Consider the following 17,636-nt stretch of genomic DNA (forward strand, 5'->3'; position numbering starts at 1 on the left):
TCCCACTGCTCTCTTCTCCCCTTCCCTCTCCTGCTCTGTACCTCCCCAGTGGCTGGAGGCCGAGTATGTACACAGCAATACCTCACCTCCGCTAGCTGAGAGTGTAGCATTCCTCAAACAGCTAGACTTTCACATACCTGTGTGCAGAGAGGGAGATAGAGGAAATTCTTAAGAAGTTCTTAAGAGAGGAAGGGAGAGAGGGACAAGAGCAAAAGAGAAAACAAGAGCACACCTGTGAAAGCTAGAAAGAAGGGAAGTGTTACACAACAGCCTGGGGATTGCTCAAGATCTCCTCACTCATAGCCAACAGGAACTATGTCGACACACAGGCAGGGAAAAACAAAGCAACCATAGCAACTATCTGTACACAAAGAGGTGATCACATATTCAAATGATACCATTCACACTCTCTACACCCTCTGATGATCAATGGGAAAGGAAGCCAAAGTTGCTGATCCCAGGTTACACCTTTATCACACAGAGTTTCATGTCATCATGACTTGAAGCAATATCAGGGTAAATAGTGTTAAGTCTTTGGCAGATCAGTGAATGCCTGGTAAATGTGTAGGACAGAGAAAGATTGCAGTTAACCCAGTACAGACATGCAAGACCTTGACATCCACCTCTGCATGTGTGTGCAGCTGATTCACTGTGAAACTCATTGCTCTGAATGAGGAAATTAAGACAAAGTAGACATCCTGGAAATAGGATTACACTCAAAAACACATTTACTTAAGGTCACTGATTTCAACATACACATTTCTGTGAAATGGCTAAATTATTATAAACGGTCATCCTAATGGCAATAAGCTATTAGTAGGTTACCAACTCTGCAAAGTGAAATCAGCAAGATTGTTTCTCTGTGCACAATGAGCATACTGCAGTGCTATATAGTTTTTAACATGTCTAACTATTTTTATGAAGAAGCCAAAGCTAATGGCTGGAAAAAGACTTGATCTAAGAGCACACATGAATTTGGGTTAAGCAGAACTGTTCATGGGTGAGCAACAGAAAAAAGAAAGCACGGGAAACAATACTTAGGAAAGAGTGACAGAAAGAGGGGAAGGGAGAGAAGGCAATAGGGAAAAAGATAATAAATACTGCCATCAAGCATTACACAGAGTTTCATCACAAGTGCATGTATTGTAGCCAGCTGCCATTACTCTAAGCTAACAAAGTAGTCTTCCAGGCACTGCTGAACTGCACTAACATTTGAAGAGCAGGTAATAAACACCTTAGGCAATATGGTACAAACAAACAAAAATCTAATGTTTAGTGTTGCAGTTTTAAGTTGGCATATAATTATGCATATCCAGTGCCCTCCACTAATATTGGCACCCTTGGTAAATATGAGCAAAGAAGGCTGTGAAAAATTGTCTTTATTGTTTAACCTTTTGATCTTTTGTTTAATACATCACAAAAATGCTCAGCTTTCATGGATATCAAACAATGGCAAACAATACACAGTTTTAACAAAAAATATCTTTCTTAAATATAGGCGTGCAACAATTATTGGCACCCTTTTAGTCAATACTTTGACTAATAAACCTGTGTTGTGTTTGCAATTATTGGAGTATTTTTGCATATTGTTTTAACAAAAGATCAAAAGGTTAAACAATAAAGACAATTTTCACAACCTTCTTTGCTCATATTTACCAAGGGTGCCAATATTAGTGGAGGGCACTGTAGGCTTGTTAGCAAGCTTGGTTAGGTCTAAAATGTGAGACAATTCACCAATTAAGTGAGAATGTAGTTACTTTTTAATTAAATACCACTAACCTTTGACCATTAACCTTTGATCATTCAAAGTTAATTAGGCAGTCACCAAGGCTGACATGTATTACTCATTAGATCTTGTGTAGATGCATGTGTTTTATATAAGCTGCAGGATATCAGAAAAATCAGTCAACAATCTGCCTCCCACCCAGGTCTGTGAACATGCTGTATCCTTCCCATACTTCCTCTGAGTCCACCCCCGGAGTAATGTTGAAAAGTCATGAAAGCTTACAGGAAAGCATAGTGAAGATTAAAAAATAAACAACAGAGCAGACAGAACACAAACAGAAAAAAAAGACATCCTGAGATTAAGAAAGACACATATTTATTTATGGAAATCCCAGAGTGTTTCCTTTGCCATGAAGGCTACTGTGGAGAATGAGACTTTTGATCATAAAGTAAAGCCATTTAAGCAGGAGTCTCTCCTGGCTCAAATATTTGGTAATATCCACAAAATGGTAATATCCTTTTACTTTCTCATCAGAAGCTAGATTGGCATCATATTCACCATGTACCTTGGTTTGCTCCAAAGCCTATAGCAGTTGTGTTGCTGGAAGGAGTGAGTGGCTTCCCCTTTCCTGTTCGTTACTGTCCATGGAAGTGTCAGTACTGGAGGATATCCTTGATCTCAAGGATAGGCATGCCAGAGAAGGGGGCTAGGGAAAAGTGCTTCCTGACTTCTGAGATCTCTCACAGCCCTGGGTTCTCTGTGACAAGTCTCTATACTTCCCAAAACATTCCTGAACATAATTAGTGTCAGGGTTTGATAGAATCTGGGATATGTAGCATAGAAATCCTATTTAAAGCTGGTATCAAAATGAGGGCAGTGTAGCCAAAGAAATGTCATTGAGGTGTTAGAGAAATGCAAAATAACAAATACAGAAGCATTATAATTTAAGACTCAAATGTGTAGTCTAGCCTAAATATTGCCTAAAACAATTCTTTTAATAATAAAAATAAAAATTAAATTCCATAAAATGCCCACAAAAGTAAATGTTCAGGTCTCATCACTTCTCTTCTGTGTCCAGCAGTGCTAGTCATCACATGTCTATAATTGAAAAGACATTTGATTTAGCTACATTATGGGAAGCACCAAAATCTCCCCAGTTTGAAAGGAAAAAAACACCCATGCATTGTCAGAAAATGTATTGCTCAATACTAACATGACCTTTCTTCTTACTTTTCCTTAGGTGAGAGCGCTTAAAAACAGTCTTTGTCATAACATGTGCTTTTGCAAGTATAGAATCTGTTAAGACTTTTCCATGTCAAAGGTAGTGTAGTTTAATATGAAAAGTGATACATAATTTACCCTGTGGTAAACCTCATAGCTTAAGATCTTGTAGCAGGGCTTAAGGCAGTGTGAGAGAGTTTGAATACTGCTGAGTCTCGTAAATCCGTAAACTAATCCTTTCTTTAAAAATCTTTATTTAAAAAGTAGTATTCTTGCAATGGTTTTAATGTTTAAAAAAATCTGAACCCAAAGAAACATTCTTTCTTTTTCTCATTTCTTTTTGGATCCAGTATTTATAGAATACAGCAGTACACAGACAGAAAAAAGGACCACTGGAGGAAACAGGCAGTTAAGGACAATGTAATCACAGATGAAGTTCACCAGTACTGCCAGTGTCATTAGGGTTAAACCAGGTTGCATATATTATTGCAATATCTGCTGAAAGCTCTCTCTGTTATTGAGAAAGCTGTGTTCTTCTCATATGTACAATCTTCTTTGAAAGTACTGGAACAGCCAGTCATTTTTTTTGCTATACCATTGAAGACATTTGAGCTTGAGATCAAAAGATGAATATGAGAGCATAGATCAGAATTTCAGCTTTTGTTTCCTCATATTTACCCCGAGATGTGTTACATTTTTCAAGGTTTTTCAAGTGATCAAATGTATTGGAACATGTGATTTATAGGTGTTTCTTGCTGCCCAGGTGTGCCCTGTTAAATTGATTGTTTTAAAATTTAATAGCTCTGAATGTCTACTCTTGGTTTGAGCCCTAAGTTTCACCTGTGAAGACTACCATTTGTTATTAAAAAGGATAAACCCACATGAAGACCAGAGAGCTGTCTATGGGGAAAAAGCAAGCCATTTTGAAGCTGAGAGAATAAGGAAAATGTATCAGAGCCATTGCACAAGCACTGGGCATAGCCAATACAATCATTTGGAATGTCTTGAAAAAGGAAGAAACCACTGGTGAACCAACAACTAGCAGTTGATGATAGAAACCTTGAGAGATGTGAAAAAAAAACCCTCGAAAACAACAGTTAGAGACATCACCAACAACCTTCACAGGGCAGGGATGAAGTTATCACAATCCACTATTCAAAGAAGACTTGAAGTCTTGACTTGAAGTGCAAAAATATACAGCCCACACCACAATATTCAAACCACCAAAAGGTTCTATGTTTTATGTTGTATCTAGCTGTAAATACCAGGAAAAAAAAAAAAAGAAAATCCTGAAATCCTAAACTACCATCTCATATCCATCTTTTGATCCTAGTCCTAGTTCTCTCTCTTGTTTTCATTTTGGTTAATTTAATCCTAATTATCATCTTTATTCTTTTTAACTCTCCTCACACAACCTCTCGACTTTAATGTCAGCCCATGGTTGACTCACTTGGCCTTATGTTTCATCACATTTGTTATGAAAGGCATGTGATTCAGAGAAGGCAGCTGACACAAAAAAAGACACTTACATGTCTAAAACTAGACTGGAATTTGCAAATTGTCTCACTTAATATAGTGCGACAGTTACACCCCGTGCATGCAATGGAGCCTTATAAAATAACAGTCAGCACTTCACAGGTGCTAATGCATTAAAATGGTTTAAAGGCTTACTTGATCTTGGACTAAAATTACACACAGTGCTGCAGTTGCACTTCTTTACACTACAACACCTAAAGGGAATTCCAACATTTTTACCAAAATGGTCATTTCAATTTAGACAATTAATATAAAAATTCAAAATGACCTTTAAAAAAGTAGCCATTACCTTCTGATCACAACCTGATTCAGTGGAAGGGTGTAAAGCCATGCCCTCCCTCTGCACAGATATAAACTCATTGCTTTTCAGTAATGTGTTCACACTTGGATGGTGTGACATTGGGTTATTATTCAATTTTGTAATGCCCACTCCTGAGCCAATGTGTGACAAGTGATTCTCCGGGGATTTCATTTAGCCCCATGTACTGTATGTTCAAAGTCATAAGACTTTCTGATGGATTATGACTAAAACCCAGAGCAAGATCATTTAATGTCAGAGAGAAGCAGGTTTGAGGAATGCAATCAAACATCTGTTTAGGCAAGCAAGTTAGGCAAGCACTATTAATGTGCTCAGTATAGCTTTCATAATGCTATCTACTACCAGCTGCAAGTATACAAGTCAGAGACACTGAATAATTGTTCCAAACAAAATGTCTCACTTACTGTACTTTACCCTTTTGATGCCCATAGATAAGTTTTTTCCAGGCCAACTTGTGGTCTGTGCTCAACACAAAACACAGTAGATAGGCCAAATATATTAATACCACTGATGATATTAGTCATCAGTTGAGGTACAACTTTCCTCTGCAGTTTTTTTCAGTCCCATGACTAGACAGGTTGATAAAAACGTTGATAATGTAGGAGTGATGTTTCAGTTGTCTCACTTCACAGTTACTTTCCAATAGCCTTGTTTTGAGAAGTTTTAAAAACTGCTGAGTTAAAGGTTGTGTCGTCTGACAGAGGATTAAGTAACACTTCAGGCGAAATTTCCTCTAAATAAAGGCTTTCAGCACAAAATGAATGGGGAAGTTGATCAATTTAGTAATTTTGTGTCAGGTTTATTGCATGTGAGAATGCATGCCTGAAATGCATATACCAGCATTAACTATTGCCTAAATTCCATTACATATCTGAAAATACACAAGTGGATGTTACAGTAATATGTTTTGTGGTACATCTATTTTTTCTACAGAGCCTAATATCAACTTTCTTTTGCATAGTTCCTTTGATGCTTGATGTATTGTGATAGGATAGTGGCCTGAAACCAGAATATACCTCAACAACTAGAAAACAACACTCTCAGCTTTCTGCATGATTAGCAGGCCCAAGTGAAATAGCTCCCTTGGATAATATACTCCATCCTGGACCACTCAGCACTGTCTGCATCCAAAATGCACACTTTTTGCACAGTTCAACTTTAAGTGCTCTTAATAATCTAAAACACTCCAAAGATATTCAGTGAGAAGGGCAGATCTATAATGACCACAGTGTACCATCTGATTCCTCACACATGTCAAAAACCAATTTGAGATTACTGACACTGCATCGAATGAGCAGTCTACAGCACTTGTGCAACACAGGAAAAGCAAAGCTAGCAAAACAGCGAAAGCACATGGAACTTATTAATGACACATAGAAATGTTTAATAATGCTTGCTCATTTTGTAATGGAGAACTATTTTTACCTAGTCAAGAAAGAAAAGAAAGAATTAAAACAGTTTATATTGTGTTGTGTAGCTCATCACAACAATTCAAACCTGAAATATAACCATAATAGCTGCCAAAATTCATTGCTAAAAATATTTTTATAGCTCACAATACTAAAGGAAAAATAAAAATGGCAGCTGTATGCTTTACTTTCTTTATCACTTGGTTTTAACTGATCAAATTCACAAGTATCTGTGGCCAGACCACTTGGCTAACATGTATAAATGCAAAACCAAATCCTTTGGTTAAAATGGGGCTGTGTGGATGAAACATAGTATGAAAGACTTGAAATTTCATGTCAAGGCCTTTTTATCTGTACATTAATGAACAATTAGGTAGGGAATACACAATAAGTCTTTGTAAAGAAACAGTATTTTTAGTATTTGTCAAGCCCATCAACACAGAAACTGGCACTTACAATACCTAGCACTTGAAACTTGTGATCTAAAATGTCTCTGCATTTAGTGCAAGCCCAAGCTAATACTGACAGTGAAAGTGGAATGAATTGTATCATTGCATACACAAGAATAGAATAGTGAGATGGGTAGTTTTAAAAGCCTAAATATCATACACTATTTCATAATTCTTTAATGATGTCAAACAACTTTAAAGATTGCATTGCATGAGCATATACGTGCATTTGAATACTGCCATCAGGCTCCGTATGGAGATTTTTCCCCCCTAACTGTTTGTTTTAATTGATCTTTGAAAAGCCTTGCAAAGTCCCATCAGACATTTGAGAGTCATTTCAAAATCCCAGAACAGATGCACAAAGCTTTCAGTAAGTGTGGTATAAAGCTATTTGTTCATACAGAAGGCCGTTCAGTGCTGTGGAATTCAGTCTTATATCTGCTACATAGGTAATTAAATTATACTTAGACACATAAGCCAAGCCTTCTCTGTAAACTAATCTAATTAACTGCTGTGTGTGTGTGTGTGTGTGTGTGTTTTGATCTTGAAATGTTATAGGTCACTATGCATTCTGCAAGAAAAACAACCTAAAAATCTGATGTCAACAATATGTCTGCTTCCCATTGTGATACTATGTCTCAATCCAGGAACTGTGACATTTTCACACAATCATTTATTAATCCCGAGGTTTTCTGGGAAATGCAATAACAGCAAACAACCCAACACTCAGCAAGTTGGAAAATCAACACTCATGCTGAAATGCTAACATTATGCTGATGCATCTGCCTAGTTGTGGACTAAAAAACACACAATCGCATTTGCCCGAAGGCTGAGATGCATGGTGTGGATGAAATGTTTCCACTTTAAGAAGCAGGTGGCTAATCACCCACTCAGAGGCCTGCTGATTGTGGAACATCCCAGGAAGCCTCTTGCCCACACATTCAAACACACATATTCTGACTCAGCCTGAAACCAAAAAGGCTGAGCAGCTTCCTGCTGTCTCACATATGTCTTCCGGTGTGTGTGTGTGTGGGGGGGTGAATCTGTAAATGTATCATATAGAGTCATGTGAAAAAATAAGTACACCCCATGGAAATGGTTGGCTTTTGTGACATATTTGGACAGGCAAACATTTGATCCTCTTTGAAACAGTGCCTATTAATAAAGTGATACACTCTATCAAATGAAATATAAAAGCAACATTTTGTAGTAATTTTCAAAAGTAAGTACACCCCTAACATTTATCACACCTTCAAATCCATAAAATTAGAATCAGATATTCAATATTGGGTGCTAGTGATTAGAACCTACAGTTTGCCAGTGAGCATATAGGCAAAGACCAGGCCTTTTGGAAAAATGTGCTCTGGACAGACAAGTCAAAGATAGAGTTGTTTGGTCACAGTAACAGCAGACATGTTTGGCGCAGACCAAAGACAGCTTTTCAGGAGAAGCACCTCATACCAACTGTGAGGCACAGTGGTGGAAATGCTATGGTTTGGGGTTGCTTCGCTGCCTCAGGGACTGGACAGCTTACATTCATTGATTCAACTATGAATTCTGCATCATATCAAAGAGTGCTTGAAGATAATGTGAGGCCATCTGTCCAAACGTTGAACTTGAACTGACAGTGGACCTTTCAACAGGATAATGATCCTGTTTACACAAGCAATTGCAGCAATGAATTGCTCAAGCAGAATAAATGGAGGGTTATGGAATAGGCACTGTTTCAGTGATGATCAAATGTTTGCTTGTCCAAATATATGAAAAAACCCAACAATTTCAATGGGGTGTACTTAATTTTTCACATGGCTGTATGTCCCATTCCTGGTGTGTCACCACCTTGCACCCCTGGGACAGGCTAGAGACACACACTGACCCTGACTAGGATAAAGTGGTTAATGAATTTCTTTGTTCTTTTTTTTTTTTACATTTCTTTGCCTTTTTCATTTGTCCTAAAGGTATGCAAACTATTGTACCTTGTATTTCTGAAATGTATCTCAATATAGTCTTGTTACTGTATATAACATAACGTAATGTAGCAAATCATAATGTATTCTTAACAACTTTGTTAACTTCACTGTAGCTTTTCCTTTTTTTGAAGAACTTTATATTTATATTTAAGATTCTCTGTGTCATGTTTTAAATGGCTCTACTATTACCAGCAGACTTGCCACATGTGCAAATAAACAAATAGCACCGTTTCTATCCACCCATCCATACTGCTTATCCTACAGGGTTGTGGGGAACCTTGAGCCTACCCCAGTGAGCATTGGGCACAAGGTGGGGTACACTCTGGACAAGGTGCCAATCCATTGCAGGACACAATCACACACTATGGACAAGCCAATCAGCCTACCACACGTGTCCTTGGAGGAGACATACATGTCTTTGGAGGAGACTGGAGGAGGACATGCAAACTCCACACACACAGTGGGAATCAAACCCCCAACCCTGGAGGTGTGAAACAAACAAGTTAACTGCTGAGCCACCGTGCACCCTAGTGCCATTTAAGACTTAGCATAAATAAAAATAATAGTGTTTAAATTCAGAAAATTTGCATGCAGTGTTTCATTTTTTTCTTCGAAGACGTGACTATTTTCACAGTAACATGCACAACAATATTTGACACAGCAGCAGTTGTAAATCATCTCTATATGCATATTTTCAAAGCATTCACCTTTGTAGAATAGACATAACTTTCATAAGGATCAGTCAGTGCAGACTTTACGTCACGCAGGCTACCTGAATGTCTATATAGTAAACACTGCAAGCATGGTGCAACACCTGCATTAGTACTGACTCAGAAAAAGGGGGCAATGGCGACACAGTACACCAGTATTTTATATCTCGTACTCTGCATGCAGCGCAGTTTTTCATCGTTTGCAATTTGGCAGTGTTGTATGAGTCATCTGAGTAGTCCACGAGCATTTAACAAATTGCTTCGCTCGACTCATGCGCTTTGGGTATCGCGTTCAGTTATAACCACGCACACGGTTATGAATCAGAAATAACCGACCAGGTCGACTTCCACTCTTTAAGCTTAGTGTTGTGTTCAATTTCAGAACTATTTGCTTTCGTGAGGTATCGAGTGTTTACTTCTCGTGCCCCGCTGTTTGTTTGCTCGCCCCCCCCACCCTCTCCGTGCAACAGCTCTGTGCTGCCCGCTATTGCGGCGATGTGCTACAGATGTCGTCAGACGCGAGAGGCGGAGCTCGAGATGTTGCAATCGCGCTAAGTACAGCATCATCGAGGCGAGCTGGTGTCACGCAGGAAAGCATAATAGGAGTCGCCGACCAAACCGAAAGCCCACAAGTCGGACGGTCAGGTGGAAGGGCCACGTCTGATGTGAAAGCTCATTCATCAAGGGATCTTAAGTCCTGCTTGAAGGCTTCACAACAGCCTAGGACATCTGGTGTCAGGACACGTTTCCCTTCGCCCCCCGACCCACCCACCCCAATGCCTGCTAACTTTCTGGACAAGTTTGTTTTTCTCCGCCTAAACCGCTCGTTAGAAACATACAATTAACTCTTTACACCAGCATTTTGATTTTGGTGCGTTCTCGTCGAACAGCTTTGCTTTATTTGGCGATCAAGGACTGTGGTACTCGAGAAGATCGACGTTGTTCCTGCGAGTATCAGCCTTCATTCAGCAGGAGTAAAGAACAAAGACATTAGTGTCAACAAGAAGAAGCGTTGGATGGTATTTCCACTTCAAGACTCATTATAATTTATCTCACCTAGGAAACTACAGACCTCCACATCCGAACAGAATTCAGCGTCCCTTTGATCTCCTTCAACATTACATTTATGGAATCGTAACTCAGTCCGCTACAGTTCAGGAGCAGACACCTCGTCCAGACTCTCTCGAGGCAATAATTCGTCTGGAAGAGTTCTTGTGTTAACTTTTATACATGTTATGTATTCATTACTTTCTTTTAGTTTTAAAAGTTTGTTTATGAAGTTGGGAAAAAAATAAATATGTACGGAGACAAATAGCTGAGTTGGCTACAACAACTGGCGCTGGAGTTGAGTTACTATTGTTCTGTTCTTGAAGAGGAGCGAGTCCTTTGTTCAGCAGCGAGGTGAGTCGCCCTTTTCGATTTGTCTGCTATCTCACCAATAAAGAAAATATTGTCGCCGCTTGTGTTCACCTTCGATTAGGTGCGCTTTCTTTAGAAAAGGTAATTGTGAAATAGTCTGGGTTAAACTTTAGATGGAAAAAGTGATGGTGCAACTCTTTCGCAAACGACCACTCAAGTACGACAGGCTTTTTTTTCCGCCTTTCTCAAAGAAATTTTTTTTGTGGGGGGTTGGGGGGGGGGGGGGGGTATCTGGGTTGGAATTGCAGCCAAAAAGAATTGCCCATTATTTACGGAGATATGAGATATGAGTAGCCTACATTATATGTTAATTATCACACACGGCAATGGAAAATCGAGACTGCGCTACGTCACGTTATGACGCGCGCTTGAATGTGTAATAGGTCGGTGTGTGACTCACTGGCAGCGCCTATGCTTTCGACAGTAACTCGAGAACGAGCCTGGTTGCATAAAGCAGCTGTGCTCATCACACAGACATTCACCCATTTTAGTCTGTCTGATGGAACAGCGGATGTGATTCAACGTTGCCTTCTTCAGGATGGTTTTGTCACCTTACCTCACTTGTTATTTCTAATTGAGTCTACTCCGAGTTCACTATTCATGCAACTATATGAGTCTAAAGAAATTTACTTAATTTAATTGGTGTGCAAGCAAATATTGCACAACTACTGTATAATATGCAGGAATACACACAGCATGTGGTGCACTTGGTTGTTCTTTCACTGTATTATGACCTTGTCTATTGTCTATGCAGATCATAAGCCAACCAAGTTATAATATCGAAGGCCATTGATCAAATTTTGATCATTTTCATGTTTTGTCCTCAGATGACACCTCGACTTACTTCTGCTAGATGGTTCTAGTCATTCATAACCGTTGCTTCACTTTTTTAATAGATGAGTATGAACCTCTCAGCACCTGCGCTCCCACTGCGACTGAAGAGAGTAGACTGTGAAGACTCCCACAACACCCATGCACTGAAATGCAAGCGCCGTAGGCTGAGCCAGCCCCCCTCCCCTGGTCTAGCCCCTTGCCTTCGCCCTCAAAATCACAGCACAGGGCACACAGGCCCAGAGAAGCGCTGTCTCTCTTCCATTGGGCCCTATATTCTACTGGAGGCCGCAGAGGGCACTCAGACATATCGAGCTGTCCATCGCATTACTGAGCAGGAGCATTCCTGTAAGGTAAGGTTAATGTCCTGCAATATTCTGGGGATTCCTGTTCCCATAGTGTACCACTAGTCCTTGGTTACTAAAAGTGACTGGACAACTTAATAAGCAACAAGTATTTCGTTATATGGACTCATTTTAAGTCTATAACATGATGAGGTCATTCTGTTAACCATTCTTGTGTGGACAAAGAAAGAGTCTAGTTTTTTGTGCTGGTCTATAATCAAATTATTCTTTTCTTTGCTAGGTATTTTCAATGAGGAAGTACCATGAGCTCATTGCTCCATACACCCGTCTGCTGCCCCATGATAACATCTGTAAGATATCAGAGATAATCATGGGGGAGCAGAATGTATACATCTTCTTCGAGTGCAACTATGGTGACATGCACTCATATGTGCGCACCTGTAAGAGGCTCCAAGAGGATGAAGCTGTGCGTCTCTTCAGGCAGATGGCGTCAGCAGTCATGCACTGTCATGAAAACGGCGTTGTACTGAGAGACCTCAAGTTACGCAAGTTTGTCTTTACTGATGCACAAAGGTCAGGTATTATTTTTTAACTTTGTTCTTATCAGAAAATCAAGCTCATAGTAATAACTATACAGTATAAGTATGTGATGTAAAGACATCCTTTTGAGTTTGGATTCCTCTGTAATAACTCAGAGACCAAATTTATTGGTGGACAGTGAACTAACTGAACTTTCCTCTTTGCCCACAGAACAAAGCTGGTTTTGCAGAACCTAGAGGACTCCTGTCTCCTGAATGGAGATGACGACTCTCTCACAGACAAACATGGCTGCCCAGCCTATGTGGGACCGGAGATCTTGAACTCACGGCATTCATACTCTGGAAAGGCAGCAGACATTTGGAGCCTGGGAGTGGTGCTCTACACCATGTTGGTGGGTCGCTACCCCTTTCAAGATGTGGAGCCTGCTGCCTTGTTCAGTAAAATCCGCAGGGGTGCCTTCACAATCCCAGAGACTCTGTCACCCAGAGCCAAGTCTCTTGTGTGCTGCATGCTCAGAAAGTCACCCATGGAGAGGTTGGAGGCCGCAGACATTTTGCTGCACCCATGGCTCCACTGTAGCACCAATGCCTTTGTCAGCCAGTACCCTAACTCTAGGCACTCAACTGACCAAGTGGTGCCAGACTTTGAGAAAAGAGATGAAGGAGAATGTTACTGAAGCTGGTGAAGCACCAGTATGAACATTCATCTGCTTGTGTCTGCTTGCACTATCGGGGATCTCAGACTGTTTTCAATGGTTGAATACAGGGGAAGGCTAAGCAGATTCAAGATTCCAAGACAAAGTGATTTCGATTACTGTTTGTAAGTCAATCTTCTCACCTTTGTAGTCTGCAAATAGATCTAAGAACACTGGTTTGATTGGTTTATTTAAACGTCTGAGAAATACCTATGGTGATGCCTGCTGTTTTAAGAGAAAATAAAAAGGGCTAAAAAAGGTTGAAATGCTTAGGAGTAGATATTCAAAGCACAGCTGGACCCACCGCTCCTTCAAACATGCAGTTCAGCAGTGTTGAGATATTCATGTATATATTTCATACAGTGTACATTTAAGTTGTTGAAAGACTGAATCACCGGATACCTCTGACTTGAATCCTGGAATACTTGATGCACAGTATGTGCCTTTTAGTATGTACTGTTTACATAATTTTCAGTGGGAAACACAGTAAATAATTTAAAGTGCCTTTTCACTATGAAAACAAGTTTATAAATAGTAGTAGTTGTTTTTTTTTTGAGTAATTACCAAAGATTTAAGTTTCATCACCAAACCTCATTTAATGTGTGAATATCTGATAGGTTAGCTAAAGTACTCACTTTTGCTTTCTTGTATATGAAGGGTTAAAAAATAGTTGGCATTTCACAACACTTAGAGACATGACTGTAGTCTTGTGACCCAATATGGTCTTGATCCACTCATGACATGGTAGAACAGGAAGGATAAATACAGTACCATGTTCATATGTAGACTAGGAGCTATATAAATTCATGCTACACTTCTGTATAACCCTTTAGGATAAAGATTCCCTTAGTGCCAGGTTCTTAAAAATGTTCTGAGGAACCCCTGTTGTCATTCTTGTCATGGTGTCTTGGTTCATAGGTAAAAACATGACCTAAGGCTTAAGTACTGTCTGATATGTGTATGTGCTGTGGGTGGACATAGATCCTGAGGAATACAGACTGTTAGTTCACGTACACCACAGCACGTTTGCATTTAATAGTAATGTGGTGTGTGGCATGTGTGACACATTTGAGAAAAAGAAAGGCATCACAGTTGTCAGTAATGATGCCTGCATACCATGCTTTGACTGTCATCTGTTTGTCAAACTATTTTGTGAATTTGTAAATATCTTTTTTTTTTTTTTGTAACTATGGCAACAAAAGGACACTACATTTTGTTCAGTTGAAGGGGTTGTTGTACTTATTTTTTAAGTATTTGTTGCCAGTACAAATAAACAAATGCACAAAAGAATGTTTGTTGTTTTCTTCGTGAATATGAAATAATGCTTTACTATTTATTTTTGCTGGGCTTTGACTAGTTTCAAACCATGGAGCCCCTCATACGATTCTTTTCCAACATGATATTACCCATTCATGAAGAAAAAAACCTTCAAACCATAATAGTTTTTGAGGTTTATTAAAGATAGCATTTCACAGCCCAAAGCAGACAAGGCCAGTAAACTGTTCCTTTTTTTGTTGATTGGGCTATACACATAAAAAAAACAAACAAACATATTTTTGTTTCATAACAAAAGAAATACCCCTTTAATATACAGAAGTACAAAATCAATTACATCTTTGTTTCCCATAGCTCTTTCTATGGGGTTGTCTGCTTTCTGAATACCCTGCACACAAATATTTTGAGTAACAAAAATGCTTTTCATAACATTCAAAATCCAATAACAAGTGACTGTATTCTTACCTGTACTATGTAGTTTGGGTATGAATAAGCTACCACAAATTAGTGCTGTGCACTATGAGGAACAGCAAAGTCATAATCTGATATAAAACAATTGCCAAAGACAAAAAGACCATCAAACATGTGGAATCAATAAACCAATAATTCATAACGGTGTCTTTGTATGTATTTTAGACATCATATTTTACTTAGGGCCAGTTTGAGTAGCTGCCATCACAGAAAATACTGAACAGATTACTACTTTATTTATCTTGAAAAATTGTTAGGAGGACATTCTACACGTTAAGCAAAATGACAAAATGTGAACACTGAATCTGAACTGAATCTCAACATAGTAATAACACCGTAGCATATTCAACAGGTACTCTACTCAAGCAAAGCCAATAATCACAGGTTCTTGTTAGCATTGTATTCCAAAGCAACAACAACAAAAAAACCCTTGATGTCAGTGACAAAGACAATGACATGGCAGAATGCACCACCAGGTGGCAAAAGACAGTATTTTTGAAAATGGTACAACAAAGGCTGCATCCTCAGGATTTATTCAAATTCAAATGCTCATAAAATGTTCATTCAAACATGTATTTACAGATGGATTTCCTGTGTTTGTGGGCATTATTTAGGACATAATTCAGATACAGTTGCAAAACATATTTACAATTTTGTTTTCATGAACAACAATGCACAATGGCTACCAAAATTACTATGCAATTGTAAAGTCCATCTGACATTTCAGTGTCTAAACTAGTATAATTCTGCCACATTGAAAGCTTCAGCAATCCTTACATTTGCTACTGCACTCATCCTCATGCTCCTACTTGCCCCAAAAATAAAACACAACAGGTATTAAGAGGTTAAACTGATTTTGTAATTTCCTCCAAAACAGCAAAAGGCCACATCCGTAGTATCTGACAGACAGCTGTAACTTGTTGGCATTGAATATGCAAACACAAACAGGATTGCATTTGTGTTTTATTTTTGGCTGAGTTGGACCATAAGGATGAGAAAGTGCAACTGCAAATGTATGGACTGGTGTAGCTTCTTCAATATGGCAGAATAATACCAGTTTAGAAATTTAAATTTCAAATGGACCTTTCATTTTCATTTTGGCACCCACTATGCATTGTTGTTCATGTAAATGCAATTATAAATATATGTTTTGTACTTGAATTTGAATAATTCACAGACAGAAAATGCAACTGCAAATATATGTATGGATAAGCATTTTCAAATTAGCATTTGAATTTGAGTAAAGCCTGAAAAATGCTGTCATAAAAAAGGACTGGAAGAATAAGAATAAAGTGCTTCATCCAACACACTGTGATGAGAAAATACAACTATTAACTTTATATAAAGTAAATAGCAAATTTATTTTATGAAAAAAGACAATAGGAATTTTGACAACGTAGGAAAATCAAGTGATCCTATATCAGTGAGCAACATTCCTCAGGGGTCAGTGACAAAAAGCAAAAACGTCTAATAACAACAACTGAGAAACACAAACGCTAAATTTTTTTAAAACCAATGTATGGATCTCATTAAGTTTCTGTTATTAAAAGCATGTATCCTATCATAGTGATAGCAAAAACAAACACTTGAAATAAAATGGTAAAAGACATTAGACTCCAGGAGCAAGGCAGCGGATTTATGACATCTTCACTGGGCACATAATGGTCGATACCTGCAATGGATATTACTGTTATAGAACACAATCAGCTTGTGCTAGTACAACTTAGTGTAAAAATTGACATTCAAATGTTGTTTAATATCAATGTTTGTCTCCTATCCAAACGTGTTTCCTAAAGTTTTGTCAAATGTCTGTTGTATCACTTGTATGTAAGAAAAGGTGTTTTGTGTATTTCAATGTAATGTTAAATGTTTTGTGATTTGGAGTTTTTACACTCTTACTGCCGCCACTGCGCACTGCTTTCTTATTCTTATTGCATTTTATGTCCTGTCAGCATTATGTCATGCATGTATGTTGCACTGTGGGTCCAGGAGAAATATCATTTCATCTGACTGTATACTGTACATTACAGCTGATGATACAGTTGAGATGGAAAGAGCTGTGAACAAACTTTTCATTCACCACATAATTTATTTTTTGCATATCTTGTAATTACTCCAATTAGCCATAACATTAAAACCACGTACAGGTAACTTGAATAACATTGATTATCTCGTTACAATGGCACCTGTAAAAAGGGTGGGACATGTTAGGCAGTAAGTGAACAGTCAGTTCTCAAAGTGTTGTGTTGAAAGCAGGAAAAATGGAAAAGTGCAAGGATGGTGGTTTTAATGTTATGGCTGATCAGCGTATAAAACAAAGTATGTGCCCTAAAAGTTACGCTACATGCAAATAGATAAAATATAAAATGTAATCATCTCTGAACAAAGGAAGAAATCTGTGACATGACCTGCTTACAATGTCAGCATTTTTCTTTTTATATTTTATTATCTATTATCTTACTATCTTCAGGTGTGTTCTCACCTCTCCTCATCCATGTTTTCCTCCTCCTCAAAGCTGCCTTCATCCAGATCCAGGTCCAGCTCAGTTCCAATGCCTGAATCTCGTGGAGTCATAAAAAGACTAGACCCCAATGTAAACAGGCATTACACAACTAGAAACACAATTTACTCCTACGTGAAATATTTAGGTTGCCAGCTCATGGTACCCTTTAAACATGTCCCGAATTGAGGTGTGATGTGAAGAACAAACCCTACCTAACAGAGCGGCATGTGAAGAACACAATTCTTTTCAGCCTCTTGT

General features: G+C 38.6%; 2 protein-coding genes across 3 annotated transcripts in view; one reads left to right on the top strand and one right to left on the bottom strand.

The window, feature by feature from the left end:
• Positions 1–9,902: 9,902 nt before the first annotated feature.
• trib3 (tribbles pseudokinase 3) lies at positions 9,903–14,419 on the top strand. Its single transcript, XM_017450178.3, has 4 exons — positions 9,903–10,741; positions 11,656–11,943; positions 12,176–12,468; positions 12,646–14,419. Exons 2-4 carry the CDS (start codon positions 11,656–11,658, stop codon positions 13,109–13,111), a joined length of 1,047 nt encoding a protein of 348 aa, XP_017305667.1. The 5' UTR covers positions 9,903–10,741; the 3' UTR covers positions 13,112–14,419.
• A 149-nt stretch (positions 14,420–14,568) lies between these two features.
• Positions 14,569–17,636, bottom strand: part of maf1a (MAF1 homolog, negative regulator of RNA polymerase III a) — an 8,729-nt gene continuing 5,661 nt past the window's right edge. For both annotated transcript variants that reach the window (XM_047149437.2, XM_017450180.3), the window contains exons 5-7: positions 17,591–17,636; positions 17,358–17,456; positions 14,569–16,547 (exon numbers count right to left, since the gene is read on the bottom strand). The exon at positions 17,591–17,636 is cut by the window's right edge and continues 74 nt beyond it. In XM_047149437.2, the coding sequence (XP_047005393.1) occupies positions 16,523–16,547; positions 17,358–17,456; positions 17,591–17,636 (170 nt within the window). In that variant the 3' untranslated portion in view covers positions 14,569–16,522. The remainder of the gene's footprint in view (positions 16,548–17,357; positions 17,457–17,590) is intronic.

The sequence above is a fragment of the Ictalurus punctatus genome, chromosome 21 (genome assembly GCF_001660625.3).
Source record: "Ictalurus punctatus breed USDA103 chromosome 21, Coco_2.0, whole genome shotgun sequence".
NCBI lineage: Eukaryota > Metazoa > Chordata > Actinopteri > Siluriformes > Ictaluridae > Ictalurus > Ictalurus punctatus.

Excerpts from the sequence above, each read along its gene's own strand:
- trib3 (XM_017450178.3), top strand. The coding sequence starts at position 11,656 with ATGAGTATGAACCTCTCAGCACCTGCGCTCCCACTGCGACTGAAGAGA. Across the intron at positions 11,944-12,175 it reads AGCAGGAGCATTCCTGTAAG|GTATTTTCAATGAGGAAGTA; the intron begins GTAAGGTTAATG and ends TTTCTTTGCTAG. Across the intron at positions 12,469-12,645 it reads GTCTTTACTGATGCACAAAG|AACAAAGCTGGTTTTGCAGA; the intron begins GTCAGGTATTAT and ends CTTTGCCCACAG.